This window comes from Capra hircus, chromosome 12 (genome assembly GCF_001704415.2).
Source record: "Capra hircus breed San Clemente chromosome 12, ASM170441v1, whole genome shotgun sequence".
Taxonomy (NCBI): domain Eukaryota; kingdom Metazoa; phylum Chordata; class Mammalia; order Artiodactyla; family Bovidae; genus Capra; species Capra hircus.
This window is the reverse complement of record NC_030819.1, coordinates 56,720,654-56,748,638: the sequence shown is the minus strand read 5'-3', so window position 1 is coordinate 56,748,638 and position 27,985 is coordinate 56,720,654. Positions and strand designations below refer to the sequence as shown.

Below are 27,985 nucleotides of genomic sequence, written 5' to 3'. Positions count from 1 at the left end.
CCAAAACCATGTTCATAGGGATACACCAACTTGTACTAGCATAAGTTTATTGACTATTCTGGAACACAGAAGCGAGAACAAGAGAGCCCATGCTGTCAAGAGCCAACGACACTCTCTCCATGCAAGATCTGACTCCTGCCTCCTTGACCTCTTTTGTCTGACCGACCCTCTGCCCTGTGTCCCCAGCCGACTATGCTTCAGCCACTCTGCCTTCTGACTCTTTCCAGAACACTTCAAGAAACGCTTCAAGATATTTCCTACTTGGATGGCTTGCTGTTCCCCAAGCCTGGAAAGCTATGGCTCATCTTTTGGCATGGCTGGCCCTTCCTCTTCCTAATGGGTCAGCTTAAACCAGGCCTCCTTATAGGAGCCTTGGACTATCACAACACTGCTTACACTGTGTGTGTGCATGCATGCTTAGTCGCCCAGTCGTGTGTGACTTTTCTGTGACCCTCCAGGCTCCTCTGTCCATGGAATTCTCCAGGCAAGATTACTGGAGCAGGTTGCCATTTCCTTCTCCAGGGGATCTTCCTGACCCAGGACTCGAACCCAGGTCTCCTGCATTGCTGACAGATTCTTTACCATCTGAGTGACCAGGGAAGCCCTATGCTGTGTGTAGCACTTACACTTTGTAATTCTCCTGTTCATTTTCACTGGTTTATGATCTGTCCCTCTCTCCATGATGCAAGCTCTGTGTATGTCTTTTCACTATTAGTGTATTCCCAAGACCTACAACACTGCTTGGCATGTAAAAGGTGCTCAATAAATATTCATTGAAAAAAGCGCTCTTCAATGTTTAATATTTGGTTCAAGAGCCTGATGGAATATGGGCCATGCTCTGGAGAGTGCTGGGAGGACAGGAAGTTCTGCTGTACACCCTAAATTGAGAGAGAATCCATATGAAATTACTCGTGGGCCATAGCTACAGTCCCCGGTGCTCCAAGAAAGACATACACAGCAGAAAAAAAAAAAAAAAAAAAAAAAAGGAGAGAGAGAGAAATTTGGAATTAAGTAAATGCACAGAAAAAACAAACCCAGCATGAATGGCAACATGAATATAAATTAAAACATAATTCAAGGTCAAAACCATTAACATGGTCAAAGAAGAATAACATGTAATAAGAAAATGAAGAAGCTCTGTGTAAGTCATAAGCACTGATAAACAACATAGGAGCCAAAAATATGTAGCAAAAATCCCAGAAATACTAGGAGACATTGATGAAAACACTTCTATTGTGGAATGTTTTTAATATTTTTGCCTTAGAATATGACAGTTAAAATATACAATTAAGACAAAGAAGTGGCTTAAAAGTACAATTAACTATACATTTTTTTTCTTCTGCTATTCATGTAATACACAAATCATTCTTATACTTGGCATAAAAAATGTTTGCTAATTTTCCAAAAGCAGAGATTTGTTTGAATTTTTAATCCCCTAATTATTGAAAAATTAAGAAACCTCTTCCATATAATTCCTAGTTCAAAGAGGAAACCAGAATTGAAGACACAAAGTAAGTATCCAAAAGAGAATGGTGAAAAAACATTATATCAAAACCCACTGGATACAGTTAAAATTGGGTAGGAATAGATTGGGAGGCAAGGGATGGTTTTCAGCCTTAAATGATTTTATTGTTTAAAAATAAAACAAACAAAATTACACCAAGTCATAATGAAATTATAATTCAGAACAATTTGGATCTTATTTTTTCTTGATTATTGAGAAAAGAACTCGGTTACTTTCAGATGTTCTTCATTTGAACTATTTTTCTTTTTTATCCATCCTTTGGCCCACATCACAGTAAGAGCGAATAAAGCGATCAAGAATCTGCCTTTCTGAAAATTATGAAGAAAAACAGGATGAAATTTTCCAATTAACTCTTTCAGGGCTAAATAGAGAAATTTCTAAGTGACAATTTCTACTGACAATAGTACTCTAAATATGAATTCAATGAGACCAAAAGAATCATGATAATCAAAGCTGTTATGTCTAATAGCTAAAAAGACTCTTCAATAGTCAATATCTCTTGAATGTAATTATTGACTAAAAAGAGCAAACAATATTCAAGGGATCAGCGAGACTTCCTGGAAAGAGCGTGGATTGTGGAAGGAAATAGACTTAGGCTTTTGTTGTGTGCAGCCGCTCTAGTAGTCTTGCCTGGAAACTTCCCCGGACAGAGGAGTCTGGCAGGTTACGGTCCATGGGGTTGCAAAGAATCAGACACGACTGAGCACACATCTGTCATCTCTCTTTATCCGCGGCCTCATCTCTGAATCAAGGTACTGATACTTACCTAGCACAGTTGTTGGAATGGATGAAGAGTGCTATACGTGAGGCACCTAGACAGTGCTTGCTCTGCGTGATGCGATGATAACCAAAACACTAGAGACTATTGTTCCAAAAGTTTCGTGAAAGCCAGGGTTGCTTTTCTGCCCACCAGTCTTTGAGTGATAACTGACCTCTCCCCAGCCTCCATTTCCTCATCTGGAAATTGAAGGAGTCTTGTCTGGTTATGAACATCTATGGTCCCCTAATACTAATCACATATTTTTAAATTGTACATGGTGGAGCTATAAAGCTTTGTCACTCCTAGAAATTACCATCTGTGCAGCCAAAACTAAGAGAAAGGAAGAATGCAAGTGATGGTACCTGTCTTTGTGCTCAGTGTGACAAACGCCACCCGAGGGCTAGAGATCAGGGTGTGTGTGTGTGCGTGTGTGTGCGTGCGTGCGCATGTGTGTGCGTGTGCATGTGTGCGTGTGTGTGTGTGCGTGCGTGTGCGTGTGTGTGTGCGTGCGTGTGCGTGTGTGTGTGCGTGCGTGCGTACCTGAGTTACTCTCCACCTAAGTTTGCATTTGTTTTTGTGATCTCACATTTAACTTTGAATGTTTTATAATGTACATGACATGTTAGTTTGGTGATATAGGAATATGTGTCCTAGAAAGTGACCCAACCAGTCCTGAATGACATTTATCTCTTTGAGGATGAGATACATGAAGATTTGCATGTACCGCAAGAAGACCGTCACACACACACACACACACACACACACACATAAAAACCACCAAACAGGAAATAAAGATTACACAAACTAAAACAAAGCTGTGAGAGAGTACAGACTTCCACTGGAGAAATCAATTAACCGTAAGAAAAAGAGAAGTCGCCCTGGAGCAGCTCAACCACAGCAAAGTGAGATCAGAAGTAAGTGAAAAGCTAGATGTTTTCTTTTTAATAAGTGGGGATATATTCACTGGGGCCTCTTTGAAGAAAAATTTATTTTCAATGGGTTGAGGTTTACACAAAACTTTGTATGTTGCATGCATGTTCAGTCGGGTCTGGCACTTTGTGACCCCGTTGACTGTAGCTCTCCAGGCTCCTCTGTCCATGGGATTCTCCAGACAAGAACACTGGAGTGGGCTGCCATGCCCTCCTCCAGGGGATCTTCCTGACCCAGGGATTGAACCTGCGTCTCTTGCATCTCCTGCAATGGCAGGTGGATTCTTTACCGCTGTGCCACCTTTCTGTATTCACATACATATATATCGAACACCAGGGGCTGGAAGTTGGGAAAGTTTCTATTTGGTGGAAAGCCATGTATTATTATGATCTGTAATTGATCAAGTAGTAACTTGAGACCTCATTTTACCTTTGTAGGAAACACTCTGAAGGTACTCTGCGACTTGAGAGGGGCTGAATGAGTTCAGAATTGTCAAGAAATCCAGATAGGCTTTCCCGTAATCACTTTGGTAGACGGACTGCTTCTTCGTGCGCTCTTGGCTCCTCATGTGGCTGTACAGCACCGAAGGGACTAGAGACACACGAGGGAAGGAAAGACAAGAAGCTGTCACTGAGCAGAGAATCCCAGCCTCTATTTGTGGGACTCGCCAGGTCCCACAAATGTGTTGTGGAATGTATTGAGGAATCTCAGAATAAGAACAGTCTACAAAATTGTTTTAAAAAGCTACAGGTGTACTCACCTAGACCGTGAGAAGCAATGGGTAGGCTCGAGTAGCATCCATATTTGAAACTAAAATCCTGTAACTCAGGAATTTTAGCTGGAATTTGGTAATTCCGTCGAAATTCTGTGTCTGCTGGCCGGGGAACTAACTTTTTCCATTCTAGAAACATCTGAGAATGCTGTTTATTCTTCCGATCTGGGGTGGAGGTACAAATGGAAGGCAATAATTACTCCTTGTAAGGTATCTCTAAATAGCATCATATTTTCATTCCATTTTGCTTCTGGCAGTAGCTTCCAATCTACCACACTCAGAACCCTCTCTTCTTGCATTTAGAGATATGGTCAATGTGCTTTTTATGGACATTTCAACCAAGAAATAATTTTCTGCTTTATCAGGCACAGGAAGCACAGGCTAAAATGATCAGAAGTAGTTTCTAATGAATATACTGTTCATCAGTCAGGAGTGTTCTTTTGTTTCTGCTTCACGGACTCAGAAAGCACGCCTCACTCCAGTAGTCCTGCCTAGGCCCTGGAGCTGGGGTTAGGAAGCAGAGTGAGGTATTTTAGACAGGGCTATGGCTGCCATATAAAATACAGGAATTCAGTTAAATTTGTTGTAGTTGCTGTTTTGGTTGCTGCCCAAGGCCCTTGCAATGGAAATGTGGAGTTAAATTTGAATTTCAGATAATGAATAATTTTTTGTATCTGTATAAGCACTCATTTTTTACCTGTTATTAGGACTTCCCTGGCAGCTCAAATGGTAAAGAATCTGTCTGCAAATGCAGTATCCTTGTCTGGGAAATCCTATAGACAGAGGAGCCTGGCAGGTTTCAATCCATTGGATCGCAAAGAGTCGGACACAACTGAGCCACTAATGCAATATCATTATTCAGTTTTAATTGAGCATCTTGTATTTTTATTTGCCCAATCCAGCAACCTTAGATGGGCAGTACACATCATCCCCATTACCTGGAAAAGAACCACTCGAAAAAGGATCTTACTGATGGATGGTTAGGCCAGATCATTATTATTGAAAGTGAAAGTGAAGTCACTCAGTGGTGTCTGACTCTTTGCGACCCCGTGGACTGTAGCCTGCCAGGCTCCTCTATCCATGGGATTCTCCAGGCAAGAATACTGGAGTGGGTTGCTATTTCCTTCTCCAGGGGATCTTCCCAACCCAGGGATCAAACCCAAGTCTTCCACATTGCAGGCAGACACTTTAACCTCTGCACCACCAGGGAAGCTCCTGAGATCATTGTTATTGGTGGGTCATAATAGTATTATTTCTTTGAGCCTGTGTTTTGGTGGGGGGAGGCAAGAATACTGGAGTGGGTTGCCATTCCCTTCTCCAGGAGATCTTCCCGACCCAGGGATTGAACCCGGGTCTCCCGCATTGTAGGCAGATGCTTTACCATCTCAGCCACCATAGAAGTCTTACAAATAGCTGTGAAAAGAAGAGAAGTGAAAAGCAAAGGAGAAAAGGAAAGATATAAGCATCTGAATGCAGAGTTCCAAAGAATAGCAAGAAGAGATAAGAAAGCCTTCCTCAGCGATCAATGCAAAGAAATAGAGGAAAACAACAGAATGGGAAAGACTAGAGATCTCTTCAAGAAAATTAGAGACACCAAGGAAACATTTCATACAAAGATGGGCTCGATAAAGGACAGAAATGGTATGGACCTAACAGAAGCAGAAGATATTAAGAAGAGGTGGCAAGAATACACAGAAGAACTATACAAAAAAGATCTTCACAACCCAGATAATCATGATGGTGTGATCACTCACCTAGAGCCAGATATCCTGGAATGTGAAGTCAAGTGGGCTTTAGAAAGCATCACTACAAACAAAGCTAGTGGAGGTGATGGAATTCCAGTTGAGCTATTTCAAATCCTAAAAGATGATGCTATGAAAGTGCTGCACTCAATATGCCAGCAAATTTGGAAAACTCAGCAGTGGCCACAGGACTGGAAAAGTCAGTTTTCATTCCAATCCCAAAGAAAGCCAATGCCAAAGAATGCTCAAACTACAGCACAATTACACTCATCTCACACGCTAGGAGAAGGCAATGGCACCCCACTCCAGTACTCTTGCCTGGAAAATCCCATGGATGGAGAAGCCTGGTGGCCTGCCGTCTAGGGGGTCGCACAGAGTCGGGTCCATGGGGTCGCTGAAGGTCGGACACAACTGAGCAACTTCACTTAGACTTTTCACTTTCATGCATTGGAGAAGGAAATGGAAACCCACTCCAGTGTTCTTGCCTGGAGAATCCCAGGGACGGGGGAGCCTGGTGGCCTGCCGTCTAGGGGGTCGCACAGAGTCGGACATGACTGAAGTGACTTAGCAGCAGCAGCAGCAGCAGCAGCAGCAGCACACGCTAGTAAAGTAATGCTCAGACTTCTCCAAGCCAGGCTTCAGCAACACATGAACCGTGAACTTCCAGATGTTCAAGCTGGTTTTAGAAAAGGCAGAGGAACCAGAGATTAAATTGCCAACATCTGCTGGATCATCGAAAAAGCAAGAGAATTCCAGAAAAACATCTATTTCTGCTTTATTGATTATGCCAAAGCCTTTGACTGTGTGGATCACAATAAACTGTGGATATTCTGAAAGAGATGGGAATACCAGACCACCTGACCTGCCTCTTGAGAAACCTATATGCAGGTCAGGAAGTAACAGAACTGGATATGGAACAACAGACTGGTTCCAAATAGAAAGTACATCAAGGCTGTATATTGTCACCCTGCTTATTTAAATTCTATGCAGAGTACATCATGAGAAATCCTGGGCTGGAGGAAGCATAAGCTGGAATCAAGATTACGGGAGAAATATCAATAACCTCAGATATGCAGCTGACACCACCCTTATGGCAGAAAGTGAAGAAGAACTAAAGAGCCTCTTGATGAAAGTGAAAGAGGAGAGTGAAAATGTTGGCTTAAAGCTCAACATTCAGAAAACGAAGATCATGGCATCTGGTTCCATCACTTCATGGGAAATAGATGGGGAAACAGTGGAAACAGTGTCAGACTTTATTTTTTGGGGGCTCCAAAATCACTGCAGATGGTGATTGCAGCTATGAAATTAAAAGACGTTTACTCCTTGGAAGAAAAGTTATGACCAACAGAGACAGCATATTCAAAAGCAGAGACATTAATTTGCTGACTAAGGTCCGTCTAGTCAAGGCTACGGTTTTTCCTGTAGTCATGTATGCATGTGAGAGTTGGACTGTGAAGAAAGCTGAGCGCTGAAGAATTGATGCTTTTGAACTGTGGTGTTGTAGAAGACTCTTGAGAGTCCCTTGGACTGCAAGGAGATCCAACCAGTCCATTCTGAAGGAGATCAGCCCTGGGTGTTCTTTGGAAGGAATGATGCTAAAGCTGAAACTCCAGTACTTTGGCCACCTCATGCGAAGAGTTGACTCATTGGAAAAGACTTTGATGCTGGGAGGGATTTGGCGCAGGAGGAGAAGGGGACGACAGAGGATGAGATGGCTGGATGGCATCACTGACTCAATGGACGTGAGTCTGAGTGAACTCTGGGAGGTGGTGATGGATAGGGAGGCCTGGCGTGCTGCGATTCATGGGGTCGCAAAGAGTCGGACACGACTGAGTGACTAAAACTGAACTTAATAGTATTATTTTTGGAAATAACTCTGCTAAGAAATATTCACTAATATGATCATTAAAACCTCTGACGCACTAGCTAAAGCCAAGTTCCACAAGCATTACCAGATTAACGAAGGAGAGAATCACGTCATCTTACTTAGAATGAGCTCACCCCTAATTCTTGCTACAAAATGTTGGTTCAGAGGCACATCACACGACACCAGCTTTAATCAGAACAAAAATATTAAAAATAGGAGTATCATGAGCAATGTCACAACAGTGCTAATTACTACTGACACTCACCTTTATTCTTCTTCCAAAACAGTTTTTCAATAGGTCTTCTTGAAATAGACTCTAATGTACATTGTATATCAAGCAATATGTGATGTCATCTACTGGCACCCACGAGCAGTTTAATATTGATTTTTTAAAGAATGATCTCCGTCCAGGACAGCACAGTGGGAAAGGGTTTCACTACATGGTGTCTCTTAATTTAGATGTTGCAGGGAGAGAGGACATGGGTACTCAATGGCCCTCATAATGACCTCATAAACTGCCTGAGGAGAAGATAAGGTTATAGAGAAGAGAAAACTAGGGCTCCAAATTCAGGACACTCCTTAAGATATTTTGGACAACCATCTGGTATTGTTGCTAGTAAGTACCATCTATATAGCTTAGTTTTTGTGAATTACTAATAGCTTTATTAATAAATTCCCATTTTTGCAGATGTCTATCCCTTTTTCCTAGCTACAACTCAAGAGCAAATGCTTTCAGTTCCTACACATGTTCTGTGCCAAAGTTAGAGATAATGAAGTCATTGTTCTACCTTAAGACTACCTCAAATGAGTGTGATGAGAAAAAGATAAACAGGAGACACAGATACAGAATGTAATATCTTGTGACAGTAACAAATGGAGATAATACATCAGAATTACCTAGGAAGTTTATGCCAAAATATACCGGCTGAACCTCATCCCAGACACTGAGAATTTCTAGCTGTGGGAGGGACCCAGGCACTTACACTGCATACAAGCTTCCCATATGCTTAAGAATCCCTGACTCAGAGCTTTGGATAAGGTGCTACAGAAGCCCAAAGTGAGGGGCTTCTCTGGTGGCCCAGTGGTTAAGGCTTCACCTTCCAATGCAGGGAGCGCAGGTTCAGTCCCTAGTCAGGAAACTACGATCCCACATGCCTCATGGCCAAAGAAATCAAAACATAAAAAACAGAAGCAATATTGTAACAAATTCAATAAAGAATTTAAAAATGGTCTGCATGAAAAATCTTTAAAAAGAGAAAAAGAAAAGAAAAGAAACCCAGAGGTGGAAGGAGGACAAGAATCAAAAGGCAGATATAGTGGGAGGGGACATGGGTAAAACTATGGCTGATTCATGTTGATGTTTGGTAGAAACCAACACGATACTATAAAGCAATTATCCTTCAATTAAAAATAAAAAAAGAAAGGCAGACACAGCAGAAGTTGTGTTTTGACAAATGGTCAGCACTGAAGCTAGAATGCACAGTGCATTCATCAAATGCAGTCTGCTGCTGCTTCTGCTAAGTCACTTCAGTCGTGCCCAACTCTGTGTGACCCCATAGATGGCAGCCCACCAGGCTCTCCTGTCCCTGGGATTCTCCAGGCAAGAACACTGAGGTGGGTTGCCATTTCCTTCTCCAGTGCGTGAAAGTAAAAAGTGAAAGGGAAGTCACTCAGTTGTGTCTGACTCTTCGCAACCCCATGGACTGCAGCCTTCCAGGCTCCTCCGTCCATGGGATTTTCCAGGCAAGAGTACTGGAGTGGGGTGCCATTGCCTCCTCCGCAAATGCAGTCTAGTTGGTGTGAATGTGAAGACTGCAGGGTAGGGAGGAGCAGTAGCTGAGGGTGAAGCAGGAGGGGAAGGTTAGGATCCACACTGTGAAGGGTCTTGAGAGACTTGTCCATATAAAGCAACTGGAGATGAAGACCCAGAAATGACAAAAATCAGGCTCTGGATTTACTCTGAGTTCCTCTGAAGAGAAAAAGTAAGTCTTCATTGATCCTTAGTACATATCACCATAATAGACCTCATTAAATATTTACTAAATTGAGTGAACAAAAGAGAAAAAAGAAACGTAATCACTATGTATTAGTAATTAATCTGAACCACACTCTAGTGACTGCCTACATGATATATGCTTACAGTAACTCTTAGTTCTTAATCCTTAACTAATGGTGTTATAGTCTTTGTAAAATTTCCAAAAGTGAGTTCCTTCAGCACGATTGGGAGAAATTCCTGGTACAGAAGGATCTGAGGAACACCATATGAGTGCTGAAGTGCAGCCGTAATGTTATTGAAGTCCCAACAGAGGAGACCTGACCCAATGCCAACCCTATCCCAAGGGACTATCCCTGCACCTCAGGAGGCCAGTTCCCACTGGTTTTCTTTTCCAGTTGGTAAAGGTGACAGGGCTTCCCTGGCGGCTCAGTTGGTGAAGAATGCACGTGCAAGGCAGGAGCCCCAGCTGCGACCCATGGGTGAGGAAGTCCTCTGGAGAAGGAAATGACTGCCCACTTCAGTATCCTCACCTGGAGAATTCTATGGACAGAGGAGTCTGGCGGGCTACAGTCTATGGGGTCACAAAGCGTCAGACACGACTGAGCGACTAACACTTTCACACTTTCACAAACGTGAGACCAGAGTCGTTATAGCCCAAAGGGAGAAACCGCCCCTCTGAGATAGTCCATGGAATTGCAGAGAGTCAGACATGACTGAGCAACTAAGCACAGCACATAATGTTTGATCCCTAGGTGGGGAAGACACTCTGCAGAAGGGAATAACTACCCACTTGAGTATTCTTGTCTGGTGAATTCTGTGGGCAGAGGAGTCTGGCAGGTCACAGTCCATGCAGTTGCACCGAGTTGGACATGACTGAGGCGACTTAGCACACACAGCACACGATGGCTGCAGAAAGGCCCCTGTACATCTACAGCAAGGACTGTTCAAAACAACTAAGACCGTGGGCACTTAATCTACAGCCAGGTGAAAGCTAGTTCTGCTGTTCTAACTCATCAAAGCCAAGTTCTCCAGCCTGAATGTGCAAACAAGCCCCTTTTACAGCTTCTTACTCATTGGCCTTAATTCAATAATGAGGATTCAAAGACAAGACACAGCCTCTGCGTTTCAGAAGCTTAAAGTATTAGAGAAACAGATACATAAAAGGGAATCACAATATTATTTGATAAATGCTGTGGAAGAGGAAAGAACAGGAGCTATAAAAACATGGGAGGGGCACTGCTCCAAATCTGGAGGATCAGAGAAGACTCCTGGGAGAGAAATGAAGTTTACATTTAGACTTCAATTGCGGACAGAGATAGGGCTTCCCGGGTGGCTCAGTAGTAAAGAAACTGCCTGCCAGTGCAAGAGCCGCAGGAGACATGGCTTTGACCCCTGGGTCAGGAAGAGCCCCTACAGGAGGAAATGGCAACCCACTCCAGTATTCTCGCCTGGGAAATCCCATGGACAGAGGGACCTGGAGGGCTACAGTGCATAAGGTTGCAAACGGTCGGACACGAATGAGCAACTGAGCACGCATGGACAGATAGGCTAAAAATAAAAGGAGGGAGAGGTCTTCACACAGAAGAGGCAGAGGGCAAAGGGCACAAGGTTACAGGAGGCATTGTAAAACTGGAGGGTAGGGGGCAGTCGTGGGGGCTGGAGGATGCTCTGGAGGTGGGCAAGGACCAGATTATACAGCACTCACCTTAAGGCACTTAGCTTTTATCCTGGGGATAAAGGTGGGGAGGGGGATATAACTGAAGGGTTTTAAGCTGGAAAGTGATGTCAACTGGCACATCTGGAAACTTACTATGACCCTAGTATGGACATGGACTTGAGGAGACAAAGTTGGAGAGGGGAGTCAATTAGAGGTCATCCAAGAGATAGATGATGACAGCCTGAATTAAGGCAGTGGCCATGGGGAGGGAAAGAAGCAGATGGAGGTGAGAGATTTAGGAGGGAGTCTTGACAGGTCTGGGGTATTTATCCACACGTGGGGAAATGGTAATTTGTGCCTGCAGAAAGCACGACTCTAATTGGAAGCTCGAAGACATCTTTTAAGAATGCTGACATTTCAGATGTTTTTCCATGACCCTTTATCTGCAAGTATGGAGGTCTTTTGATTCTGTTCCCATCCAGCTTCAGAAAGTCTACTTCCCAAACATGCCCTCCATCACTCAACAAATATTTACAGGGAATGAGGCTACATGCTGTACTAGGCCCTGAGTGAATAAGAGCTTTGGGGGGATGCTGAGTCGTGGAGGAAACAGTAAAACACAAACAACAGGAAACAAGAATCAGTCAACAAAGGACTGCAGAATGCAAAGGCGACAGGCAAGCAAGATGACAGCAGGCCTCTCCAGATAAGTCTAGGAAAGGTCTCACAGGCAAGGTGGCGTTTAAGCTGGAGTTAAGAGAGTGACAAAATGAAACTGCACCTTTCGGGCTGACCGAAGGTGGGAAAGAGCTTGCGGTCTTAAGGGAACAGAAAGAAGGTGCGTGTGGCTGGAGACTCGTGAATGAGAGGGCCGGAGTGAAGAGGAAAGCAAGGGCTGGGCCAGGCTTGCAGGGTCTTGTGAGCCAAGAGAAGGAAGTGGAACATGGATTTTATTCAAAGTGCAAAGGAAGACAGTGAAAAGAAGCAGCAGAAGTATTTGACCCAGTTTAGACTGTGAAAGAGCCTCTGGCTGCCATGTGGCGATGGAATTGCAGGGGTCCGTAGATGATACACAAAGTTCAGTGCTAGGGGAAGAAAAAGGTGATGACTTGGAACCCTAATGAGGCCTCTACTTGATCCCGCAATACACAAAATCAGGGGTCCAGGGAAGGACTTGAGGAAGAGATACAAATGCAGAAATCCTCAGGATGATGGAGAGTTGCTTTTATAAAGGAACCAGGAACCCTAAGGAACTCTGTTAGAGGTCAGGTAGAAAAAAAAGAGGAGACCAAGTAGTAGGGGAAACCAGGAGAGTGCGGTGTCACAGAAGTTCAGAGGAAGAGTGTTTCCAGAAGGAGCAAGCGGCCCCCGACATTTTATGCTGCCAGGTTATTGGGCACGTTGACAAGAGTAGCTTCAGTGACCAGATGGGGGCAGAGACCAGATTGGAAGGGTTTGGAAGTAAAAGAATTAGCAGTGCTTCCTATGAAACCCAATGGATGGTAACCATGCAAATGACTCCTCCCTCCCCACACTTGACCAGACTGAGAGCAGAATGGAGAGGGTAACACATTTTTAGAAGATGGAAACCAAATAGAGATGCAGCAATTGAGTTAGCAAAGTAGAGAAAGCTGAAATGAAGGGACTGCAGAAGGGGTTAACCAAAATGTGAGCTAGTCCACGCAGCAAAACTCCAGCAGGCTCAAAGTCAGAGGGAGTTGGTTCAGTGGAAGGCTGGTATGGAGGCTCAGGGCAGAAACAGGGGATCTTGGTCAAAACTTGGATACCGAGCGGTTAGAATTCCCTGGTTCACCTTCTTCACCTCATGGTAGTCACATGATTACCCTTCCTAGCCAGGCTCTTGGAGCAAAACTGAACCTAAGAAGCTCTGGATTCAGGGACACCAGGCACAGCAGAAGGTGATGTACTGAGATGTTGGACCAGGTAAAAGTGGATTCAGTGAGTGTGACAGGCACATAGAAAACTCAGCATTTGAAAAGAGTTAATTATTAACTATGGTAAAAAGAGCAAAAGAGAACTAAAAGGAAATATACCCATAAAATATCATTTGGCTCAGCAGCGTTTGTTGTTGCTGCTATTTAGTCTCTAAGTCGTGTCCAACTATTTGTGACCCCATGGACTATAGTCTGCCAGGCTCCTCTGTCCATGGGATTTCCAGGCAAGGATACTAGAGTGGGCTGCCATTTCCTTCTCCAGGGGATTTTCTTGACTCAGGGATCAAACTCATGCCTCCTGCTTTGGCAGATGGATTCTTTACCACTGAGCCACCAGGGAAGCCCAAGCAGTGTTAACATAATTATAATATATCCTATGATCATAATTATAATATCTGTTCAGTTCAGTTCAGTCACACAGACGTGTCCGATTCTTGGCGACCCCATGAATCACAGCACACCAGGCCTCCCTGTCCATCACCAACTCCTGGAGTTCACTCAGACTCACATCCATCGAGTCAGTGATGCCATCCAGCCATCTCATCCTCTGTCGTCCCTTTCTCCTCCTGCCCCCAATCCCTCCCAGCATCAGAGTCTTTTCCAATGAGTCAACTCTTCGCATGAGGTGGCCAAAGTACTGGAGTTTCAGCTTTAGCATAATTCCTTCCAAAGAACACCCAGGGCTGATCTCCTTCAGAATGGACTGGTTGGATCTTATAAACACTAGCAATTGCAGTAACTCCAAACTTGTAATATAATTATACTGAGAGGATGGATGGAGGGGACATGAGAAAGAGGACCACATCCTCAGTTACTATAACTGAAGTCCATCATAATGCCTAAGACTGATGAATCAGAAATAATAGTGTGAGGATATGACTTAAAAATATGGAGGATCCCATAAGAATAAATAGTTGAAAGGACGGAAATTGATGGTCAGTGGGAGTAGGACCAAGAGTGGATGGGGGAGGGTTCAGAGAATTGCTATTTCACTGTGAGCCTGTAGGTAACTATTAGATTTCACTCTATGCACATATCAGTTTAATAAAAGGAATTTTAACATAAGTGTTTTTAAAATGGTAAACCAGCAGTAAATAATTGAAGACAGCAGGCTTAACTCGACCCCATCATCTTCTCCTGGCTCATCCTTGTCCTTTGGATCCAAGAAGCCTTTCCTGACCTCTTCCTCCAGTGTTAGGCTGAATGTCCTACTGTGCACCCACAGCACCCTGCATTTCCCACAACGTGCACCTTTTTATAGGTGCTCACTAGGTCAACTCTTGTTTGCAAAATTGCCTCTCTCCACATCTACACTGTGAGTGTCTTAAGGGAAGAGACCGCATCTGTGTTGCTCACCATGGAGACTCTGGTGCCTAACATTTTACCAGGGAAAGGAGGAAAATGAACGTTTACCCTTTGATTGGTCCACAAAGTCTCTCTTTGTGATGGAAATGAACTGATTTCCTATTGCCTTCCGAACCTCTTCCATTGATGCAGCAATTTTCCAAGGGAAGTAGCTCTTCAATAAGGTTGTCGATTGAGGCAGTGTCCAGAGAAAGAAGTTCTATGGATACAAACACAATTTTTAAGAAAATCCACAGGGTTTCACCTTATGGAATGAAGAACACATGTGTTTTTGTATGTATGTGCTAAGTTGCTTCAGTCGTGTCCAACTTTTGTGACCCCATAGACTGTGGCCCGCCAGGCTCCTCTGTCCATAGGATTCTCCAGGCAAGAATACTAGAGTGGGTTGCCATTTCCTCTTCCAGGGGATCTTCCCAACCCAGGGATTAAACCCAGGTCTCTTATATCTCCTGCATTGGCAGGTGGTTTCTTTACCACTAGTGCCACTGGGAAGTGGTTTTGTATACACATTCTTTTGAGTTCTTTACACCCGGCTACCACATTGAAGTTGCAGAGTCTTGCAGAGCCATCATCTGACCCGGCTATAACATGGAGCTTTGTCATTTGTTTGACTTTTCATGTGGAAGACAAGAAAAAATGACTGGGAGAAGTGATCATATTCTGAATATATTTTATAGGTAAATAAGGTTTCCTGATGCATAGAATGTGGGATGTGAAGCAAAACGATGGGTCAAAAATTGCAGAGAGGCCTCAGGAGAGTAAATAATGCAATAGATCCTCAACTTAGGTGATGGGAGAGTCTACAGGCTGGCAGAGGAACACTCATTGGCTGAGATAGCACAGGACCCTCCCACTCTGGCTCTCATTGGTTGAGACAGCACAGGAAACCCTGCCACCCTGGTTGCCATTTGTTGAGAGCCTTCAATAACGCTTCCCTCGTGGCTTAGATGGTAAAGCGTCTGTCTGCAATGCTGGAGACCCGCGTTCAATCCCTGGGTTGGGAAGATCCCCTGGAGAAGGAAATGGCAGCCCACTCCAGTATTCTTGCCTCGAAAATCCCACGGGCGCGGAGCCTGGTAGGTTACCGTCCATGGGGTCGCAAAGAGTCGGACACGACTGAGCGACTTCACTTCACTTTCAATAACGCTTAAAGGGAAAATAAATGCTGTCCAATATGTATGTGTATGTCATATGTATACATATACAGTGTAATATTGTAACTATTTGGAATTAATTATAAATCTTAAGGAAAATACTCAAGAGGTAAATAGATTATATGTGGGTGCCATGAGGAACCAAATTAAGTGGGGCATGTGTGTGTGTGTTCTAACGACTCCAAAGTCTACATCTAAAGCTCACCTTTTCCATTCGAGTCACAGATTTGTGCATTCAATCGCCTGTTGGACATATTCTCACCCAACATGTCTTCAACTGAGCTCACATTTCTCCTAAACTTTTCCCCACCAAACCTGGTCCTCCTGAAAGTTCCAGTTCAGTAAATAGCATCAGCACAGACCCAACCATCCAAGTAAAAAACAGAAACAGCATCCTTCATTCACTGCCCACCTTGTCTTTTACATCATTTCAGTCATCAGATCCTGACCTTAAATTCTACTGACCTGATCATCAAATTCTACTACCTTATTACCCATTGAACATGTCCAGATGGTTCCATCCCAGGTGGTACCATGCCATGTGGCAACCCAATAAATGAAATCCTTTGCTACAATTGAGCTTTGCCTTTTATGATGGGAGAAGTGTACATAGTATCTAGAAAACAGAGAGAAGGTCAGCTACTTTCATTTCGTGGAGAAGGAATTCTAGCTGGCTCTTTTTAAACTAAGCCTATGAGTTACCTTGGTGGACAAGAGAAGAGCATTCTGGATAATCAAAATAGTATAAGTTGTGATGGGTTGAGAATGCATATACCAAATACAAATACTTGTACATGCCTGTTCATAGCAATTTTGTTCATAATAGCCAAAAGGTCAAAGTCACTCAGTTGTGTCCGACTCTTTGTGACCCCATGGACTATGTAGTCCATGGAATACTCCAGACCAAAATACTGGAGTGGGTAGCTGTTCCCTTCTCCAGGGGATATTCCCAACCCTGGGATCGAACCCAGGTCTCCCACATTGCAGGCAGATTGTTTAGGAGCTGAGCCATCAGGGAAGCCCAAGAATACTGGAGTGGGTGGCCTATCCCTTCTCCAGCCTATCTTCCTGATTCAAGAATCGAACCAAGGTCTCCTGCATTGCAGGCAGAGTCTGCAGTCAAAAGGTGGCAACAACCCAAATGTCGATCAATAGATAAATGGATAAACAAATTGTGGTATATACATATCATAGAATATTATTCAACCATAAAAAGGAATGAAGTGCTGATAGATGCTACTATGTGAGTGAACTTTGAAAATGATGTTTTTAAACAATGCTAAGTGTGAAGCCAGACACAAAGGTCACATATGGTATGATTCCACATATAGAATATCATCCATAGAGACAGAAAGCATATTGATAGTTTCCAGAGACTAGGGGAGAGAGAAATAGGAAGTAATGGGTACAGGGTTTCCTCTTGGGGTTATGAAAATACTTTGAAATGTGATAGAGATGGTGGTTGTATAACATTATGAATACTAATTGCCAGTGATTTGTTTACATGAAAATGGTTAATTTTATGCTACATGAATTCCACTATAATTAAAAAATATTTTTTATTTAGGGGGATAAGGGAGAAGTAGTTAGAAATAATTGTGAGAAAGTGAGCAAAAAATAGTCTAAGAAGGACCATAGCTGTAGATGATGAAGGATCTTTGGAATATATCCAAACTCTCATTCTTATGGATTATGGATACAATATTAAAGTCAAAAGATATGTAGGTAGTATCTTACCTGACTAGGGTAAGATCTGTGGTTCTTGATTCCTCTTGAAGTCCCAACATTGATTGAATCCTCTTTAGAATATGGTTTCCAAACATACTCATCATTGTACTGTGTTTGATTAGGAATAGGATCACCAAGTGAATATGTATATCCTAGCCTTCTGGTACTTTTCTGACTATAAGAAAAGAGTAGAAACCAAACTAAGATTTACATAACAAATTTCACAACAGTATACATGTCAAACAATTTTTCAAAGGTTGGCTGGCTTAAGGCTTGATGCCAGAAATAATTCAATATCTAGGTTTCCCTGAAACAAAACAATCCTGTATCTTAGGATGGCTCTTAACAAAAGTATGGGAGTCCTAATATGAAATTTAAAAGAATAATCTGAAATTCATTAAATTTTTAAATTAATTTCTTTTAGTAAGAACTGAGTACTCTTCTGTATAAACAAGTAGTTCAGAGTAACTCTGGTTACCAGTAGTTCTGGTTACCAAGTAACCAGATACTTGGTAAAGAAAAGTTTCTATGGAAAGTATTCCAGTTAATAAAAGGAAGAAATATAAGAATTGGGATACCAATGCTTTTCAAGTCCCTACTGAAATAATGAAATGATCAGCAGTTGCCACTGTGAATATACACACAAAAAACCACCTATTAAATATTTTTGTCAAAATACCCAACCTGAATCAGATGAAGTCTTTGGAATATCAGATTACAGGAAATACATGAAAAGGAGGATGTTTTTAAATGATATGATGAGGGTGGAGTCAGAAAAAATCCAGAATGACTTGCTTCTTTGACAAAGAAATTCTAAAAAAAAAAAAAGAAAAGAAAGAAAGAAAGGAAGAAAGAAAAGTAGAGGAACCTATAGATTAAGTGAATAAAGAAAATACAATGTGTAGACCTTGTCTGGATTCAATTTCTAGCCAACTTTTTTTTTTTTAATTATGAGACAATTGGGGAAAATTTTATTGCTGATTGGCGATTTGATATTAAGGAATTGCTTTTTTAGGTGATATAATGGTATTGTTGCTGCTGCTGCTGCTAAGTCACTTCAGTCGTGTCCGACTCTGTGCGACCCCATAGACAGCAGCCCACCAGGCTTCCCCTTCCCTGGGATTCTCCAGGCAAGGACACTGGAGTGGGTTGCCATTTCCTTTTCCAATGCATGAAAATGAAAAGTGAAAGTGAAGTAGCTCAGTCGTGTCCGACTCTCAGCAACCCCATGGACTGCAGCCCACCAGGCTCCTCCTCCCATGGGATTTTCCAAGCGAGAGTACTGGAGTGGGGTGCCATTGCCTTCTCCAAATGGTATTGTTACATATTTTAAAGAGTCTTTATCTTTCAGAGAGACATGAAAACATATTTAGAACTGTGTGTGTGTTGGTCACTCAGTTGTGTCCAACTATCTGCAACCCCATGGACTGTAGCTCACCAGGCTCCTCTGTCTTTGGGATTCTCTAGACAAGAATACTGGAGTGTGTTCCCATTCCCTTCTCCAGGGTATCTTCCTGACCCAGGGATCAAACCTGGGTCTCCTGCATTGCAGGCAGACTCTTCACCATCTGAGCTACCAGGGAAGCCCAAATGTTAATTTAGAATTAACATGATACAATGCCTGGATTTTGCTTCAGTATTATTGAGTGGGAAGGCTAAGTGGAGGATATACACTAAAAACGTCCATATGTTGTTGATTATTATAGCTGGATGATAATTGGGAATTTACTGTATATTCCTTTTTCTATGTCTAAAATATTTCATGTTGACTTAAGAAAAAAAAGAGGGATGGGTTAGATTCAAGTTATGTTTGTAAGAAACCAAACATCTGGAAAGTGGGATCCATCTGGATGCCGGACTGTTTCACTTGTCATTCAGATGAGCAGATGCAAGCATGACTGTGGTCCTAAATCAAACCGAAGTCAAACCGAAGTCATCAAAGGTACATGAAGATTTTTGCAAAGGGAACACAACACATATTACTTTAAAGAATTGATTTGCACATCTGCATTTCTCTGCATTCTCTTTCCTAATGTGTCTCCCCAAGTACAAATCTGCATATCTATGTGGGTCTTTCCCGCATCTCCCATCTCTTTCTCCCTGCATTCTTCTTCATCACTATACCTCCGGGTATAAGCTACCAACCATGAGAAGGGTGCCTGGCAAAGGGAAACTTCATTATAGTGCTTTCAGGGAACCCTCTTGTAACCCAAATTCCCACTTACCCAGGACTTGCTGTTCTAGGTCAAGAGTAAAGGGTGGGACTGTAACCAGAGTATTCTGGCCTGTGTGGGGATGTCCTGAATGTAGGTATGCTGTAGATGGTGTGGCTGAGAGTAACAGCTAGTTTTCCCTTTCCTAACAACTATCAAATGTTCATCCCTCTCTAAGGAGAGCTTCTAAGAGAGCAGAGAATATAGATTGCTGAAAATGGCTCTTTCACTCACATCTTTAAATGTAAGCATTTTTCTAGCTTTTAAAAAAGTCCCTAGGATATGTCGATAGCAGAAAAGAGCATCTCTGTGAAGATGAAATGGTACAGGATGGCAATGCTGATTCTTTTCAGTGTAACTGGAATCTTTCTGAGACTATCACATTTTTAAAGATTTACTGTATAAAACTGGTACATGAAAATCTTGTGATCTTTTTTCAGATTTTTTTTATTCATCATTCAATAAGATACTTAAATCTACCTTTTAAACCCATATGTATTATGAAACATTTACTTCAATATAGCCAATCCTCATTTTATTTTATTATGTAAAATATTTAATACATGAAAGTATATGCTAGCTTATTATAGTATTAATTTAACATGTATAACTATATGCTAACCTATATAACTTTTTCCTTTCATTAAATGCATAGTAAATATTTGTTTGGTATCTAAAGAAATCAATTAAATTGTTTCTGATTTTTATGCATGGTATTATTTAATTATTTCCTAAAGTCAAGCACCAGAGTTCCATACACATGAGAACATATTTAACTAAGAAACCTCATTTTTTTTTATCATACTCCTCACTTCAAAGGTAGCTTACATATATAGCTACACATTTCACTGTATTATTTTTATTACTTGGATATAATTAATCATATTAGACTTAAATCACTTTACACGTCCCCTGTCTACTTTTAATAATCTTCACTATAATATGCATTCCATAATTTATCAGTAGTTTTCACAATATTTCTCAAAATATATTTTAACATTTATTTGAACTATAAGTGTAGCCAGATTTTATTTTGACAGGAAGTAAACCTAATTTCACTTGCTGGTTGGACGACGACTGATTTTACCAGCTAGGTAAGCCTAGTATAAATTGCATGAGTTAAATCTTCAGCTCAAAGATTTGGATAAAAATAGATTCAAAGTATGTAATGATAAAAAAATATTATATTGGAAAACATTTACTGAAATTAATGTTTCTATTTTCCGAGTCCTTTTTGAGTATATATGAAATAAGCTTCTTCCAAGTGAAGGAGTAACAGATGTAATTTAATAATCATTTGTTAAGACATGCCTTTTCACGTCTCAGAAAATGAGATAGGGAATAACTCAATAACTGGATGGCAAATCATCTAATTATTTGCTTTCAATAAAAGTGAAGGAGTACCCAACCAAGCTGTCAGCCAATCAATCATTAAAAATCACCTGTGATTTTGCCATAAAACCCATTAAGTGTTCAGAGTATTGAATGGCAATGCTTCACTAAAACTCCTTTCATTCACATCTACTTAATTATGAGAACAAGGCTTCTCAATATGAGCGTTTATAAATAAGAAAAAAAAGTAAGCAGGAAAAATTGATGCTGAGTGTGGTCTTATTCCAAAAATAATAACACTCAAATATGGAGACATGAAGTAATTGAAAACAAAACATCCCCATTTATCTCATGAAGATGCAATTCCAAAAAATTTACTTTTTGTGTGTAGTAATTATCAACAATTTGTAATGTGTTTATTGCTTTCAGCAATTCTGTACTAAAAATAATTGTGATAACTCAATACTTGGAGTCATATAACATGTTTAAAAATTAATTTCAATTAATATACTGAAACAGTTGCAAAGAGGTATAATGGAGTGATCAATAAATTGCTTTCAAACACAAAATATATCAGAGCAGAGTAAAATTCTATGGAGGAAGTGGACTGGGAGTAAGAGTTCAAGAAGGAAAGAGAATGAAATAAATAATCTATTAAAGAAGAGCTTGTTTGTATATATTTTTTAAAGGGTCAGAGAGTATCAATTTGCTAAGATGGTTAGATTACTCACTGGTTATATGTAAAGAAACGATTTAATGGTCTTGTTTTAAAATGTCAATATTCAGGATGGGTTGGAAGTTTTATGTTTTACAGCTATTTTAATTTATGATGAGAACTTTCCTGTGAACTTTAAAAAGACATGAATTTGAAGACCACTAATCTAGACTCCTTAAGTACCCATTTGGTTTTGGCTTTCATCCCAAATGTTTCCTCTTCAGACAACCGTTACTGTCAGATGGTAAATCTCCCTGTAGGGGACATAATGTGACTCAGTGGGATAGCAAGCAACTTGGAAATCAAGAGTCTTGCAGCCCTGTGCTTTTTGGAAGTCTGTCATAAATATTAGGCTGGGGGAAAATGAACGGAAATCTGGGGGGGTAACTTCTTCATGCTAGCCAGGAGACTAGTATGTTCAACTTGTCCTCAGAACAAACATGTTAGTCAGGAGTCATCATTCCCACTTTGCCAACCTTAAAACTTTTAGCAGAAGTAAAACTGGGCTTGTTACTTGTCTAAGGTAGCAGAGAAAATAAGGGCTAATTAGAACAGGGAGCTGAGCTTCAGCTCAGAACCCGTTTCTGCCTGACTGCACTGCTGCAGTCTGGCCAGTATTCCACTGGACTTCTCAACAACGTGCACTTCTAAGGTGAAAAGATCCTCTACACTGGAAGCAATCTACAGGGTAAATATGGGCAAGGGAGGGGCCTCCATGCTGATTTCCCATCAACCACTGATGCAATGAAGGATGGCAGCCCCACCCTTGCTCACCCACCAACGAGTTTAGAGGGGCGGCTGATGGAGAGAAATTCCCACCACCCTCAGTTCAGGTGGAGCTGGGGAGAAGCTGCAAGGCAATATTGCTTTAGGAACCAATAGTTGGAGGGGTGAAGGTAAAGGTAAGCGGACCTTGACCTTGTTCAACCTTCCAAGACTACAGTTGGGTGGAAGTGCTAACAACGCCTCACTTGTCCATTCATTCAGTTGTTATTGCCTACCTCCTATAAACCAGGTAACGGACTCAATTCATGCTCCGTGTTTAGGTAGCACAATTTTGTTAACTATATACTGACTCCGTTGTAAAGCATGACACACAGTGGCTTTATGAAGGATCCATGTATTAAATTTCTAAATCTCCCTATAGGTGCTTGGGACACTGTTTTAAGGTGAAAACCCTCTCTGACTCTTGGAGGAGACCTGTGTGTGCATTGGGTCTTATCTGAATGCATTTTCTATAAGCCTTCTCTGATTACTCTTTATCAGTTTTGGATTCTGAGTAATAAAAGACAGGTGAACAAGTTCAAGTGTGTACATCAATCTGGCACGAATAGGGATGTACCGAAACAAAGCAGGTGCTGTTCCTGTCTTAGGTGTGAATGCAGTCCTCATCGTGGTGGCATAAGGATCCCAACTGGTATCACCTGCTAAGAGCACAATAAACTGGTTTTAAATATGGCAGACAGCATATTTTGATCAAATGTTATTTCAATACTTAAAGCAATTTTGCAAGAGACAAACATTTTGAGTGGTAATGTAGAGTCTAAAGGAATGAAGGCCAACTTGTGATCTCCACCAGGGAAGAAGGGAAGCTCAATTTAATCATCTGAGTTTCCCCCCTAAATAAAAATGTGTTCAGCCATGTCTGATCCTTTGAGACCCCATGGACTGTAGCCTGCCAGACTCCTCTGTCCATAGGATTTCCTAGGCAAGAATACTGGAGTAGTTTGCCATTTCCATCTCCAGGGGATCTTCCTGACCCAGGGATCGAACCCATGTCTCCCACGTTGGCAGGCAGATACTTTACCACCGAGCCACCCGGGAAGCCCTCCTTTAAGTTACTTGAATAGGTCTATTGTTTTCCTTGAGAATTCACATAGGCTGTTTTCAAGAACTTGAGCAATACATAAAAATATAATGGGAGTTCATCTGAAATTCTATCGTCTTAATGCACTTACTATCACTGTTCTAATGTCTGACTCTTCATGCATCATATTGGATACATCTGTAAATGCATGAACTGGTTTTACACAAAGGGGGTCATAGTTTGCAAGTCAGGTTCTCTGCTGGAGCCCTTCTCCTTACTCCTTCCTGCTCATGCTGTCTTCCCCATCCCTCCTCCCATGTTAACAGTTGTGCCTGTTTCCTTCCAGACTTTCAGACCAGCAGATACAACCATATACAGATCGATATATATGTACATCAATTCGGTAACAAACTGGTTTGTAAAATATTTTATTTTTTAAATTTCCCCTATTCTTTATTTATTTTTAATTTTTTGGCTATATGACATGGATTGTGGGATCTAGTTCCCTGGCCAGGAATCAAACCCATGCCTCCTGCCTTGGACGTGTGGAGTCTTAACCACTGGACTGCGAGGGAAATCCCACTGTATTGGGTTTTAGTCCTATTTTGTTTGACAAAAACAGGCTCATCCTACACAAAGTAACCTTTGTGTATCTCTTCTGTCACTTAATAGCATGATATGAAAATCCCTCGTCTGGTGCAGCTCCAATTCATTCTTTGTAATGAATGTGCAATATTGTATGGTATGGTGAAATCACTCAGTTGTGTCCAACTCTTTGTGACCCCATGGACTGTAGCCGACCAGGCTCCTCCATCCATGGGATTTTCCAGGCAAGAGGAGTGGGGTGCCATTTCCTTCTCCAGTGGATCTTCCTGACCCAGGGATCAAGCTAGTGTCTTCCGCATTGCAGGCAGACTCTTTCCCAGCTGAGCCACCAGGGAATCCATTGTATGGTACAGATGTTCTTTAAAGCTGTGAGAGTGGGTGAGCTCAGCAAGGGACGGAGTGTCATTAGAAGAGCTGATGTCCTAAGGCTGAAGCCCAGGCCTGCCCAATGTCAAGAGGTTTGGGAGATGAGGAACAGCTGGAGAAGGAGGCTGAGAAGAGTGGAGATGAGCAGAGAACCAGGAGGCTGAGGATGGCAGAAGGAAAAAGGAGGTTCCAGGAGGAGGGAGGGACCGCCTACAAGGCAAATGCTGCCGGCAGACCCGGGAGAGTGTGGACAGAGAATTCACTGCTGTGCCTAGTCACTCAGTCGTGTCTGATTCTTTTCAACCCTAGGTACTATAGCCTGCCAGGCTCCTCTGTCCATGGGATTCTCCACGCAAGAATACTGGAGTGGGTTGCTATGCCCTCCTCCAGGAGATCCTCCCAACCCAGATATCAAACCCAGGTCTCCTGCATTGGCAGACCCTAGAACTGATCTGCCCAACCTCTCATTGCCAACAGAGTACCACCAAATTACTTGGGAATATAGTTTTAAGTTTTAATTCAGTGGTCATTTGCTCCTTCATATATTGGCAGTTACCTGTGGCTTTTTACATTTCACTAACACCCGGGTGAAATGATCTCTTCACATTTGGTGAGTTTCACCTCCACCTGAGGCTCCCCTAGTCTAATGAGAGGCTTAGCCCCTGCCTGTCATGCTCTGTCCCTCTGCTTGCAGAGTTCTGTCTACTGTCTGATCCTGTCATACTAGAAATGACATTATCCTTTGATTCTCCTGCTTTAGTGGGAATCACTTTACACTTTAAAGCATTTTATTCCAATTGCAGAATTAATGTTCTTTGTTGAGAGAACTTCAAGCATAGACAAATAAGTGGGGAGAAACTGTGAGGCAGTGTTGCTCTCTAAAGAACCATCATTGAGCCTGATTTGAAGCTCTGAGTTTGACTCTTAGAGAAATCAGGAAGTTTTTTTCTAAGCAAGCAACACCAACCTAGGCCCCATCACTCTTGGCAGATGCAAGTAAGGATGTGAGGTGAGGAACATCCTGGATTATCTGTTGGACCCTAAATGCAATTTCAACATCCTCATAAGAGAGAGGCAGAGGGAGGTTGAGGAGGCCATTGTGAGCATGCAGGCTGAGACTGGAGTGATGGGGCCACAGGTCAAGAGTGCCAACAGCCACCAGAAGCTGGAAGACTCAAGGCAGGACTCTCCCCGGAAGCCACCAGAGGGGGTGCAGCCATGTCAATAGCTTGATTTCAGGCTTCTGGTCTCCAAGATGTAAGAAAATAAATTTCGGTTGTTTACGGCGACACGTTCACGTTAATTTATGATAGCCCTTGGAAGGAATACAGCACTTAAGAGCCCAGTTGATAGTAATAGTCCGATAGCAATCAGCCCACGGAGGTCATCATCGACCTCATCCTATTTTGAGACCAGACCTGGGCAGTGACACATGAGACCCACCCTTTGGAGGGTGCCCTTCCAGCAACGGAGGACGGAGCAGCATGGAGTGGCTGTTAGAGACTTGAGACTGGGTGTGAAGGGGCAAACTCCCCCAGGGGGAAGAGGCACTTTGGAGGCAGAATCAATGAGACCTGGTGATGCCCTTGAGGTGTCCGTGCCCTCCCCTCTACCTTGAGCAGCTGGGATCCTCCTCACTGCACTTCCGAGTCTAGGAGGACAAGGAGTGTCATTTTGTACATGAGTCTGAGGCTCTCCTATGACATCCAAAGGCATGTGGTAGATGAATATTTTGGTCTGAGATTGAGGAGGAGTTTATGAGCTAAAGATTAGAGAGCCACGAATTGGCACTTGAAGCCCTGTGGCATGATGTGGCCACTCTATATGTAAACCAAGGGGATACACCTTGGAGGATCACAACATTCCCAGACAAGAGAGGGGAGAGCAGACAGTGAAAGAAACCAAGACAGCATGGCTAGATTGAGAGAGGAGATTCAAGAGGAATGCCAACGGAGAGATGCTGGGGAGGAGCACCCCCTCCCCACCCCCCCACACGCACCTTCCTCTGCCTCTCCTGTTTGCCTGGACACCACAGAGAAACTCGGCGAAGTAAATGTTTTTGTATTACTTTTTTTTTCATCTGCTATTTGTAATTTACAAAGGGATGAATGGGATGAAAGTATACATTTCATTCATTCTCCCGGGACTGCAATCCTAGGGAATTTACAGTTGAACAATCCCCACTCCTCTGGAGCCACCAGGGAACCACAATTACCCAGCTAGAGGGCTGCAGTGGGTTATTATTGCTATGAGAAAGGCTAGGATGGAGCTGACTACACAGTAATCATGCCACTAGCACCACGGCTAGAGCGGCTCTCCCTCCACCGACACAAAAAGCTGAGTTAGTAAACCCGCGGCATTTGCATGCAGAATTAGCATTAAAAGCACTGCCTCTGTTAGATACAAAATCCCTTTGAAACAAAGGGAAGCGAAGCTTAGAAGCGAGCACCAACGGCTCTAGTTCCCAGCCTCTGCTGCCTATGCGCCTGGGGGTCTCGTCTCTGCCTTCTTCAGCCCTGCCCCCCTTTCTGGGCTGTTTCTCAGATCCTGCCTGGGACCAGGGCTCCCCCTGGGTTTGCTCTCTTCAGAGCTCCCCACCACCGTTCCGTCTTTGTCTTTAGCCTTGTTCTCCCAAAGGCGTCAGTCCCCCCTTTCCCTTGTACCCTCCTGGGCATTTCACGGGGCGTTTAAACAACTGAGCGTTTTGGGGAGGGGTTTGGCAGGAGTTAGGGCGAAGGGCTGGGGAGAGACAAGGTCGTGAACGCCCTTTCATTCTCCCTGAATTCCCAGCCTCTATTTAAATTGAGTTCCATCCATAAGAGCGCGGCCTCTTGAAGACCTAGGCAGCCTTCGCCCTAGGTACCCCAGCTCCAGGAGAGACCCCGCCCCCGAACCTCGCCGGGCCAGGTGGCAGGGTCCGCAGGCTTACTTGGCCGTCTCTTGTTGCCATATTGAGAAGGGCACGCAGCTTCCGGCCGAGACTCTGCCATTCTTGCTCCAAGAGGCCGTCGTCGCGGGGCGCTTTCCACCAGCTCGACTGGGTGCTGCGGTGGAGGCTGTTTTGTGACGCGTCGCCATGGAGACGCAGGAGGCTCCCCGACAGCTCATCCCCGGTGCACCGAGGTGCAGAGCGCTTCACCAGGCCGGCTGAGGACACGGTGCGATGGTAAAAAGATGTGTTTCTAGTGCCATGGATACCTTGCTTTTGTGTATTTGTGTAATTCATGAAATGAGCTTTCCTGAGCACTGTCATACATTTGGGGAGAGGAGAAAAGGGGATTAGACTGAAAAGAAAGTAATATTGTCCGACTTTAACTGCAGATGTTCGTCTTTGCGCAGTTTTCAGCTTAAGCGAATGAAGGCTAAGTTGTCAGGGATCTTGCAGGCTCTGAGCTAGAGGAAGTAGGCATCGAGCAAGAAGACAAAATCACAAGTCATGTGTGTCAGTGGAACTAGAGCCAGAGTCTCTGAGATAGCGCCATGCTATCAAACGGG

General features: G+C 42.9%; 1 protein-coding gene across 1 annotated transcript; it reads right to left on the bottom strand.

Moving 5' to 3' along the window:
• On the bottom strand, positions 1,614 to 27,505 carry TEX26 (testis expressed 26). The gene is made up of 7 exons (XM_005687535.3): positions 27,420 to 27,505; positions 23,054 to 23,135; positions 17,461 to 17,626; positions 14,618 to 14,768; positions 3,976 to 4,152; positions 3,645 to 3,806; positions 1,614 to 1,833 (listed from the first exon to the last, which is right to left on the bottom strand). The coding sequence occupies exons 1-7, from the start codon at positions 27,478 to 27,480 to the stop codon at positions 1,760 to 1,762; spliced, it is 873 nt and encodes a 290-aa protein (XP_005687592.2). The 5' UTR covers positions 27,481 to 27,505; the 3' UTR covers positions 1,614 to 1,759.